The sequence below is a fragment of the Amblyraja radiata genome, chromosome 1 (assembly GCF_010909765.2).
Source record: "Amblyraja radiata isolate CabotCenter1 chromosome 1, sAmbRad1.1.pri, whole genome shotgun sequence".
NCBI lineage: Eukaryota > Metazoa > Chordata > Chondrichthyes > Rajiformes > Rajidae > Amblyraja > Amblyraja radiata.
In genome coordinates this window covers 103,675,076-103,687,108 of record NC_045956.1, presented here as the reverse complement: position 1 = coordinate 103,687,108, position 12,033 = coordinate 103,675,076, and the positions used below count along the sequence as shown (strand labels likewise).

The following is a 12,033-nucleotide window of genomic DNA, read 5'->3' as shown; positions in this document are numbered from 1 at the left end:
GAAGATAAAATGTAAGTCAATAAAGTTACTGTAACTGTCTTAAAAAAAAAGCAAGAGTTTTTATCTAATTACTGATCGTGGAGAATTCTTCCACCAATACATAATTCTAAAATTTGAGTGTGTAAAATTATTCATGCATATTTGGCATATGATTGATTCACATGATCATATGACAGTCCAATGCAAGTGTCGGTCCACGTAACAAGGCAGCATTGTAGTGTTTAATGTTACTGATTTAGTAACCTTGCATTAAAGAGACTTGCACTAAAGATTTGGAGTAATGAGTTCAGATACCGTGGTTTTATCTAATCTCAGTTCATAAGGTATGTTCCAGTCTCGGGTCAATTAATTCATTTAAAAAAATAATTACAAATTAACTGGAGGAAATAATGACTCACCTCTTGCAAAACATAGATTTTTCTATTATTTCATTGGTTTCCTTTATTAGTCCTTTTACAGTTCCATTAAAAAAAATCTATATTGTTGTATATTTTTTGTTTGTATTTTTCACTCATCTTTTGTAACCGTATGTAAGTACCATTACTTTAATGATGCCACATATGAACTGTAATGATTGTTTGTGAATGAGGATGAAACAAGTGGGAGGGTTTAACCCAACTTGCCTCAATATTAAATTAAATTTAATTTGCGGAATAGCCATCTCATAGGTAAACTGCTAATGATATGTATTTATTTTGCTCTTCCAACCAGAGCAAGGCGGCATTTGGGATTTTAATTTCCATTACAATTAATTAGTGCACTGGAATTAAGATGAGAAAAGACACTTTCCTACAAACACATTCACTGTTGAGGCATGACAAATGTCATTACAGTGTTATTTTCCATGATGATGGGAGTTTGACTTCACACAGAGCCTGCAATGCTGTAATCCATTTTCATTGCAAGACGTACATTTGAGGCATTTAAAGGAATCAGTGAAGCAGTTTCGAAACACTGACATCTTGCTCCCATGGCACACTGAACACGGAACAAACGCAAACCCTCCACATGCTGAGCACTCCAGTGGATGCTGGACTTTCTAAAGGAAAAAGAGACAAAACACATGTTTTTCAGCATTGCCCTTTTTAAAAATCTTTAGAAAATAAAATATACAGGCATAACTTGACTCAGAGAAACGCAACTAAAATTACTATCAGAGTACAAACACAACATTATCAAAATCACAAGAACATTATTCAAAGTTATCCAAAAAAAAGAATTGTCTCAAGCAAGATAGTACATAAACTTGGCCCATGTCTAGATTTACAGGGATGATTGTAATTATATCAGGAGGGAAGCTGGTGTGTTTCTGCTCAATGGGTGTTATAAAGGAAATGAATTAAGTGTACGGAGGTGTGCCTGGCTACAGTGAGATGTTCTTATTGCAGCACTGCACAGTACCTCTGTTATTTGATATCTCATTCTGCAATAATTCTGAGGAGAAACACATTATCCACCGAGTCCAAGTGCCCAGCTGGTTCTATTGATAAATAATTCACACAACATTACAAAATGTAGAAGGTTGGGGTAATATTGTCCCATCAGTCCCAAATATCCAACTGGTCATATTCAATCTTTAATCTTATATATTATGCTTCTGAGGTAAACTCACCATTTAAGGAAGCAATTTGACCCATTCAATCTATGTCTTTATACTTGACCTACTTCCCTACCTTTTCTCCATATTTTGTACTTTCAAATACTATTCAGTCCTCCTTTGGAAATTCTTAAAGTGATAAAATATCCTAAGATATCAAAAAATAAAATGATCAAATTATATTGTTAATAGGCCAAGGAAAGTAACAGTAGGATATGCTATCAAACGCTTGGGTCGGCTTTTAAGTAGTGTCTTAGGAGGACAATGAGATGGTGAGGTTCATGGAGTGAATCTCTAAAGGGCTCAGATTACTAAAAGCATGGTGGTCAATGGAAAAACAAAGAAAGCACGGTGTACAAGAGCACAGAAGGAAAGGATCTACTGATGTCTCAGTCTGTAGGTTGTTACAGAGTAAAAAAACTGTGAGATCATCTTTATCCAACTCACCAATACACTTGAGGCGGTGATGAATCATAGGGAAAAATTCAAAGATGAAGTTATAAAATCTCTCTTTATCCTCTCCTCAGGGACAAATACAAAAACTGAGATATCACTCCCCCATACTACATTTGCATTACTCAGTCCTAATTGTACTCCAATTATATAATTTACAGTCTCCCAGGAATATAGGAATTGTTACATTCTACATGATAAGCACACTCAAAGCATTTGCGGTACCTGTAGAGACCAGCAGTGCACAACAAGATTGTGTGTGTGCAATCTTCATAATTTTCTGCTCATTAAAATTAATGTAGAAAGTTGGCAAAAAAAATCTCTCTGCTCCTCCAGTCCTTGGTGTTAAAATTAATTCCCCTGCTATTCTTAAACATATCAAATGCTGATCGCCTGGAGGTTTCTCATCCCATAAAAGGCACTAAGAGTTATACTGTGAAACTATTGGCTGTTGGCTCCCATGAATTTCTTACCACAACATGACATTTAGCCCAATAATTTTATGGATGAAGAAATCTCTCAATTCACTGATGGTTTCACTTGAAGTGACTAACTCAGCCAAGCATTGTTTAAATCCCACAGGAGACTCAAATCAAGATCACCTACTTTCTATCACACTTTAAAATTATCACAGCATTATTTGAAAATGTGATACAAAATCAAACTCTTAGCTAGATTTTCAGTTTCTTGATGGAGAATGAAGAGTGAATATATCCAACATGCAAGCCAACAGGGCATTATTAAGCCCTTCCCAAATAAAGGAAAATACGCCGACATTCCGAAAGATCCTTAAAAATAACAAGGAAATTCCAGGCATCCCAAGGATTAACTTTCTTAGCTCATAAAATACAATGTGATTTTGTCAGAGTAAACATTCTGATATTCTAGAATGTCATTTCCGTTAGTGTGAAGTAACAGCTATAAAATATTAATGAAGCAAAAAAATTAAACACACAAAAGTAAACATCTGATTCCCACAGAGATTCCTTGGGATCTTCACCTCCTCCATTTGGACCACCTATGAATCATGGCATAGGTTTTAAGTTGAGAGGGAGGGGGATACTGTGCTGTATCACACTTTGAATCAATCACAATGCAGCCACAGTGATGCACCAGGAATCACGGAACCTTAACATAGAAACATAGAAACATAGACAATAGGTGCAGTAGTAGGCCATTCGGCCCTTCGAGCCTGCACCGCCATTCAATATGATCATGGCTGATCATAACAACCAATAGCACAGAAATGGGCTTTTCAGCCCACCATGTCCATGCCAACTGTCATGCCTGTCTACACTCATCCCAAGCCCATATTAAGCCCATGCAACTCTTTGCCTTTTCTATCCAAGTACCTGTCCAAATGCTTGTAATTGTATCTGCTAACATCACCTCCTCTGGCAACACTTTCTAAATATTTACTAGCCTCTGTGTGTAAAACCTACCCCTCAGATCTCCTTTAAACTTCTCCCATCTTACCATCAGCCTGTGCCTCTAGCTCTCTAGGGCCCTGGAAGAAATGTCCTGACTTTCTCTTTTAGTGATGCTCTTACAGGAACTACCAGAAAAATTAACGTAGCAAAAATTGTGCCCAACCTCATGTTCAATGGGCTTTAGTGGCTAGCTTGTGCATGATCTAATATTGGATCATTCTCTCATTTATGGTACACTCACTCTCTAAATACACATGCTACAAAAAAATCTGAGCATATCAGACCCCAGAGATGATCTTTCAGGTAGTCACTATCATGCATCCAGAATTTTAAAGGGTTTTACAGTTTGATTCCCTTTAATCCTGTTTGAGAGTTGGATATTTTCTTGACATCATCTTATACTGGTAATCTCAGACCGTATGCAGTCGTTAATGTATTAAGCCCCTGTAGGCACAATTCACAGTGAAACTTCCTGATGATGATATAACTGTTACATGTGCCTTCTGCTCCTTAGCCAAATCTAAATATAGCTAGGCTATGTTAAGTAAACACACTACTATAATTTCATTTCAGGCTTTGCATCCATTTTCTGAAACTGCTTCTTTGAGCAATTGTTGCCACCTCAGTTTACAGTTTTAGTTAGTTTAGTTTAGTTTAGTTTAGTTTAGTTTAGAGATACAGCACAGAAACGGGTCCTATGGCCCACCAAGTCTGTACCGACCAGTGTTCCCCGTACACTATCCTACACACTAGGGACAATTTACAATTCTTAACGAAGCCAATTAACCTACAAACCTGTACATCTTTGCAATGTGGGAGGAAACCTGAGCACCCGGAGAAAACTCACACGGTCACTGGGAGAACGTACAAACTCGGTACAGATTGCCCCTGAGGTCATGATCAAACTCGGGTCTCTGGCGCTGTGAGGCAGCAACTCCACCGCCGTGCCACTCTGCCCCGAAAATCAAACTATAGCATGTACAACAGGCAAAGCTCTTGATTAAATATTGACCAGCACTGACTTCCTGAGAAATGAAGTATCTTTATTTTTTTAATCTTTGGAAGCATGCCCCTGTGCATTAGTTTGTAATTAACTGTTTTCAAATTAAATATCATACCATGATTAAAGCAGTTTAATAACAGTGTAATGAAACACTCAACTTGCCCTTAATGTCAAAAGATAATCCTCATTGTTATAAACTGGAGTGCGCTATGTTGTGAAAGTTATTGCCATAGTTAAGCGGCCTTTTCACGGGGCGACTTGACGCAAGAGTTAACCGGAGTTTAACATCGTGGGAACCTCGTGCGATAACAGTGCGGCATTCGTGGACCACCGTGGACCACCGTAGCGCTAACGGCAGGTCATCGTGTAACTTGGTCACTCGGGAGAAAATTCAAGAAAGTTTGAATTTCTCCAAGATTGACTTGTACACTTGTGGTTGAGTATTGCAACATTATATGAACGTAGTGGCCAGTGCGATATCCGTAATAACTCTTGCGGGTACCGTGGGAACTCCTGCGAACGGTGAACCCGGAAGCTGGACAGAGGGAACAGAAGGTGAGTAAAAATTATCTTATGTGGGATTGAATTTAAAAAATAAATAAAAATAAAGATTTGCATCCGCATATGGACATCAACTTATTCATGAGTTATGTTAATGAGATTCAAGAAAATAACTATAATCTTTAAAAGGGACTTTAAAAGGGACTTTACTGAAAGGTTACGCATTTTTATGGTCCGTGAGAAATTTTTCACATTTACTTCTTTGAGAGATACAGGTCGGAGTCCTCGGGTCCAGGGGTCCGGAACGCTACCAATCAATGTTGTACAGAGACCCGTGTAAGGAGTGAACTGCACATGCTGGTTTAAACCGAAGACAGACACAAAAAGCTGGAGTAACTCAGCGAGTCAAGCAGCATCTCTGGAGAAAAAAAGCTGATGTTTCGGGACGAGACACATCTTCAGACTCAATTCCGATTAGGCTGTCTGAAGAAGGGTTCCGGTGTTGGGGGAGTCCAGAACCAGGGTCCCAGTTTTACAGTCTACCGTGGGAACTCTTTAACTCAGTAAAGTAAAGTAGCCTTTATTGTCATATCAGCGCACAGGCAGCAGTTGACTGTTGCTCTATTCAGTTTCCCAGGGGGTCGGGACGGGACTGGAGTTGGGAGGGAAAGGTGGGGGAGTCGAGGGAGAGGAGGGGGAGACAGATGGGTGTGTCTTCATTTACTGGCGGCGGGTGTCTGTCACTGAAACAGGCAGGTGAGATTTCACATCCACCTTGTGTGTGCCTCTCTCTCTCTCTCTCCCTCCCTCTTACACAGGCTGGGAGACTCTGCCTCTGTGAGTGTACGTCTCTTTCTCCCCCTCTCCCACACACAGTAAGACCGAGGTACTTTGCTCAGTCCATCTGTGTCTCCCACATACACAGTAAAATATGTCTCCAAATGAGCCAATTCAACCAAGGGAGGATATATATAGTGTGTGAAAAAAAAAGTTACATCATTTGTGTCACGTGTAGTTCACGATGTTCATTCAAGATTTAACGGGAAAGCTCGGGAAACGGACAAGTCACTCGCACAAATAGCAGAAATGCCGAGTACCGTGGGAACTCTTTATCTACTGCCGTTATATCGTGCGAGACTCGTGCTGGACCACGACCTCTTCACTCTGGTGACATCTTGCGTCAACTCGCCCCGTGAAAAGGCCGCTTTATGATTTCATATTATGCCTGGGTGGTTTATAAATTCAACAGAACTGAAAAGGTCTGAATCCACCTGCTGCTGGTAGCTTTCATGTCCACTGGCATGCTAAGACAGCAGATGTGCTGCATTGGCATAAGGATGGGCATGGTCATGAACCATGGAGCGGCCTCCAACCTGAACGACCCGGAGGCTCGGGAGACTGCGGAGCTGCGGACTACTCACCATCGTGGGGCTGGCCGGCCTGGGAGCGGTGGTGACTCGCTGCTGCGACTCGACTCCTGGGGCTCGGAGGCTCCAGCAACGCAGCCACAGGTCCGGTGGACTGGGACATCGGGAGCTCGCGGGTCCGGGGGGAGAGACCGCTTCCCGGAGCTCCCGCAACGCGACTTCTCCAGCCCGTGTCGCGGGGTTGGAATGACCCGGAGCGGGGTCGTACATCGCCCGGCACAGCTTCATGGCCGTGGGACATTCCAGCGACCGCCGGGGCTCCAACATTGTGACTTTTAGACCGGGAGCGGGGCCGTAAATCGCCCGGCACGGCCTAAAATGGCCGTGGGACTTAGCATCGCCCGCCTGGGGCTTGGACATCGGGAGAGAAATGGAGAACAGGGGAGAGAAAAGACTTTGCCTTCCATCACAGTGGGTTCACTGTGATGGATGTTTGTGTGAATTAAATTGTGTGTATGTCTGTAGGAAATTGTCTTTGTTTGTATGGCTGTGTAAACGGAATTCCGTTTGAGCCTCACTGAGGCTCAAATGACAATAAATGGTATTGTATTGAACCTGGTGGATCCTGGAGGGAGAGGAGAACTTCCAGCACATTGGCAGAAATGGAGAGGACAATCGCAAAGATCGTGGCCCAAGGAAGATGGCCAATGCCACATATGCATTAATGACAAGGAGATCTGGTCAGGTTCAGTGGGAGGTATATCCAATGCGTACACTATTACACTCACACGGATATCAAACACGACACATATTCACATCTATCCACAAATATCCACAAAACGCTGCAGCTCACTCACCAACAATTTTCATCCTTCTTGCAAGAGGTTGCTTCAACAGCTGACTGCAGTGGCAGGCTGAAGGGGTGTGGGAGAGGGAAAGATCCTACGATGCCCGCAGCCTCCAGGGAATATGTTGTAATGCTGGGCTCTGCCACATGGATCCCATTAACCTTCCTACACCCCATTCTAACTCAGCTCATAATCTTGACAGTCTCATAATAATGTGCAGGAAGGAACTGGAGATGCTGGTTGACATCAAAGATAGACACAGAATGCTGGAGTAACTCAGCAAGCCAGGCAGCATCTCTGGAGAAAAGGAGGAGGTGACATTTTGGGTCTGAAGAAGGGTCTCCACCTGAAACGTCACCTATTCCTTTTATCCAGAGATGCTGCCTGACCCGCTGAGATACTCCAGCATTTTGTGTCTATCTTCCCTTAACAAACAAGCTGTTTAAGACCGATCCTTATCTCTGCTCTCCACCCTTTAATATGAGCAGGCCCTTCTCACTTCATATACAAGATATTCTGACAGAGATGCAATGGGCAGAGCAGATCATATTTCACTGCATCTGACACTTGCATACAACAGATTAGGTCCTGGCACTGTACAGACTGGAGAGGGTGATTTAGAGACAGGGTGCTTAGCACCAAGTGTACTCTGGACAGTCCCGCATGAATGTAGGAGCTTGTGTGGCAGCTTACTCACTGGGTAAAATGCAGGAAAATAGGAGGGGGATTAAATCACCTTGCCCCTCAAACCTGCCCCGACAATTTTGTTCAGTATATTGTCATGCATACCAAGCTACGGTGAAAAGCTTTCGTTGCTTGCTAACCAGTCAGCGGCAAACAATACATGATTATAATCGAGCCATCTGCAGTGTACTAGAATCAAGCCATCCACAGTGTCAATATGATCATGTGTAGGAAGGAACTGCAGATGCTGGTTTAAACCGAAGATAGACACAAAAAGCTGGAGTAACTCAGTGGGATAGGCAGCATCTTTGGAGAGAAGGATTGGGTGACGTTTTGGGTCGGGTATGAAGAAGGGTCTCGACCCAAAACATCACCACCGAGTTGGACTGCAGCGGAAGCTCTGGTTGCTTCACATGGGTAGCAATGAGGTAGGCTGTTTGGTGCACATCTGGATCCTATCAGTTTATAGTACCCGTGTCTGGTTCCGGTCATCAGGGATCATTAGTATATATTATTGATCTCCAGACTTTCCCCTCTGGTTATGTTATTTCTCCAGTCCCTACTCCACCCTCCCCAACCTTTAGCCCTGCTTTCTACAATCATGAACTAAACTAAACTCAACGACCTTGTACAATGTTTTCTCTTACCATCAGGTTCTATCTTTGCTCTTGAACTGCTCATGATTAAATTTTTGTCCCCGGATCCATCTCTGAACTTGCACATTTGCAAGGATGCCCTATATTCTAGCCTATCCCCATTCCTTCCCATCAGGGACCAGCTCGGAGATGCTCTATCAATGACCACATGTCTTACAGACAATGTAATACAATTGACAGTCAGCCATGAAATCTGATAGGACTTCATATTCCCAGCACTCTCACACTGCCTGGCTGTTATTACATTCAGCCATTCTGTCCCCATAATAATACAAGCATTCACTACACCCTGTACTACACTCATGTACTACATCCATATGTTATCCCTTAAATTGTTTGCTGATATGAAATTATAGTTAAAGGAAAATCAGCAAAAAGCTTATTTTGATTTGATTTAGGAGCGGCACATTGGCACAGTGACATAGCAGTGGAGTTGCTGCCTTGCAGCACCGAGACCCAGGTTCGATCCTGACCTCGGGTGCTCTCTGTACAGAGTTTGTACATTCTCCCTGTGACCGCGTGGGTTTTCTTCGGGTTCTCTAGTTTCCTCCCACACTCCAAAGATGTAAAGGTTTGTAGGTTCATTGGTAGAATTGTACATTTTCCCAAGTGTGTAGGATAGTGTTTGTGTACGGGGTGATCGCTGGTTAGCGCTGACTGTGGACTGAAGGGCATGTTTCCGCACTGTATCACTAAAGTCTAAAGCCTAGAAGCACTGAGAGAAAAAAACAATTAGGCAATAAGCATGCAATAGGAAAAGGTTAAATAATATGGTCTGCATAATAAATAGGGCAAAGAAGCAAAAACATGAATTCATATTAAGATTATCAGAACTTCACAAACAACAATCTACTGTGAATTAGTACAGGCCGTCCCCTGCTTGCAAACCACTGAATTATTGACACCCTTCATATGAATGAGCTCCCACAATGTTATTAAATACAAAACTGCAATATGGTACATCCATTCATTCCTACAACAGCAAAACTAATTTCCTCTTTCTCTCTCCACTTTTAATAATTGTTCTTTCTTATCATTCTTATGTGCTTTTGATGCCATTTATTGCAATGCCATGGAGGTTAGGTTACCAAGCCAAAATGATTTTTATTTATGTTCTGTCTTGTGGACAGAATTCACATCCGGACCTCTGTAATCTCGCTCTTTATCCAGGGACGGCCTGTAATAAGCTCTGCGCTTGTTATTGTAGGAAACAATGCAAGCATGTTAATACATCTGAGAGGTGTCTGCTCCTAAAGAATGCCATTATTGTGTCAAAAATATATTTACCTCAATCTTTGTTAAGAGATCTTGCAGCTCTCCCGATTCATTCATTGACAAAATTTTCTCTGCACCCTGTTGGCAAATAAATGCACAATAGCACCAAGAGATGCTTCACATCAAATCCCCCAAAACTGTTGAGCATTTAACATTTTTTTATAGTACTAATTTAGATTATTTTTGAACTATATGAATAATCACTTGGTGATTATTGTAGCTAGTTAATTTCAAATATATTGGTACAAAAAAAACAATTTCCTTTGCCATAATAAATTATGGGCTCCGTGTATTCTCCAAAGACAATGATTCCCGCTGTGGTTTTGCTGGTACTTTGCTGTGCCCTATTAGTACAGGCCAAGCCAGGGAATGTCAACACTCTGGAGAAACACTGCAGGAGAACCACTGTCAGGCTCAGTGCAGTCTTCACTTGTCAGTGTCAGGCAGGATATGCTGTTTTGCACTGAGACAGTGAATTATGCCTCTTGCTGCCTTCCTAACTCTGGCTTGTCGCAGTTGTCACACCCCAGCTGCAGCCCCACTGATGCACATAGGAGACGATGATCAAGATAAATGAAATGCAAAATTGCAGCAGATTTTACCCGGATATCTTGCAGATTTTCCTGAGATCCTTTCATGTTGGTATGCACCTTGAGCACTCTGATGCAGCACTGTACACGTAACATACTGAATTATGTGCAATAATATTTGTATCTCAAATTAGTTATCAGTCCGGCTGGTTACATGTACATCCAAGTGTATTATGTGCAAATTCTTTTATGCTGAACATCCAGTTACACTGCGTGGTTAAACATCACCTACCTATGCTGCAAACTGCAGCAATCAACTCAGTAAATAGCCATGTTATACCTATTTCTGAACATAGATTCAGTTAGCATATCTCCAATTTTGGTTGAATTTTTAAGAGCAAATACAAGACTTAAATAATAGCATAGGTGTATGTCAAGAAATTGCCTCCGCCTCCATCATTTCCTTCACACAAGGATCAATATTTCAATTAGTTATTTCCTGTCTTGTTTAATTATAGCTGCCAACTGTGTTGCAAATAACTCTTACAAATCACGTGCAGGTGGGCCCGAATGCCTATGTTTGAACCTCCTCCCCAGCATGCAGATTAAATCACTTTATCTTGGCATTATGTTCGACACAAACTTTGTGGGCCGAAAAGCCCTTTCCTGTGCTGTACTGTACTGTGTAGTTTAGTTTAGAGATACAGCATGGAAACAGGCCCTTTGGCTTACTGAGTCCGCGCCGACCAGCAATCCCCACACCCTAACACTATCCTACACACACTTGGGAGACAGTTTACCATTTTAATAAGTCAATTAGCTCACAAACCTATACGTTTTTGCAGTTCAGGGAGGAAACAGGAGATCACGGAGTAAACCCATGCACATTATGCTGTAGAAGTACCTGTAGTCAGGATTGAACCTGGGTCTCTGGCGCTGTAAGGCAGCAACTCTACCACTGCGCCACCATGCCACTGGTTCTATGTTCTATATTCTATACATGATAATGTCTGGCTACTGTTTGGAATCTGCCCACTGACAAACATGGAAACTGTCTAAGTGAGGAGAGTTCTCAGAAAATCAAGCCTATTCTGCTAACCAGTAGCTCAGTGAAGTGGAAATACTGCCATTATCTGATTTAAATGGTCCACATTAGTCCTGATAATATCTCTCCCAAGTTTCCTTTAGAATTGCTTCTCCCCCAGCACAGCTCTATTTGCATCACAAAAGCACAGAATGTAATCTTGGAAAACTATAGATTACAATTTCAAATTTAAAAAATCAACACTAAGAAATCTACTAAGATTTAAATCTCAGTGTCAGCAACTTATTTGGAATACCGATTCTATAATCAAGCAAATTATTTTTTACATGCTATTTTATGTTTCTAGATTTTGAACAATTTGAAGAATGAAGGCAGCAAACTAGTCAGAACTGTTAGACTCACACATGGCACGGTAACAGGCATGAGCCCAACTAATTTGGGCACCATCTAAGGAAGAAGATGCTTTCTCTGGAGAGGGTCCAGAGGAAGTTTACAAGAATGATCCCAGGAATGAGTGGGTTAGCATACACTGTTTAGAAGAATGAACGTACCGAATAGTGAAATGCTTAGATAGAGTGGATGTGGAGAGGATGTTTCCACTAGAGGGACAGTCTAGGACTAGAGGTCATAGCCTCAGAATTACA

At 41.7% G+C, this 12,033-nt stretch overlaps 1 protein-coding gene across 1 annotated transcript in view; it reads right to left on the bottom strand.

Annotated features, from left to right (window-relative positions):
* Positions 1-445: 445 nt before the first annotated feature.
* grxcr1 (glutaredoxin and cysteine rich domain containing 1) overlaps positions 446-12,033 on the bottom strand; it is a 103,130-nt gene continuing 91,542 nt past the window's right edge. The window contains exons 3-4 of the mRNA XM_033027916.1: positions 9,827-9,892; positions 446-1,039 (exon numbers count right to left, since the gene is read on the bottom strand). Of these exons, the coding sequence (XP_032883807.1) occupies positions 836-1,039; positions 9,827-9,892 (270 nt within the window). The 3' untranslated portion in view covers positions 446-835. The remainder of the gene's footprint in view (positions 1,040-9,826; positions 9,893-12,033) is intronic.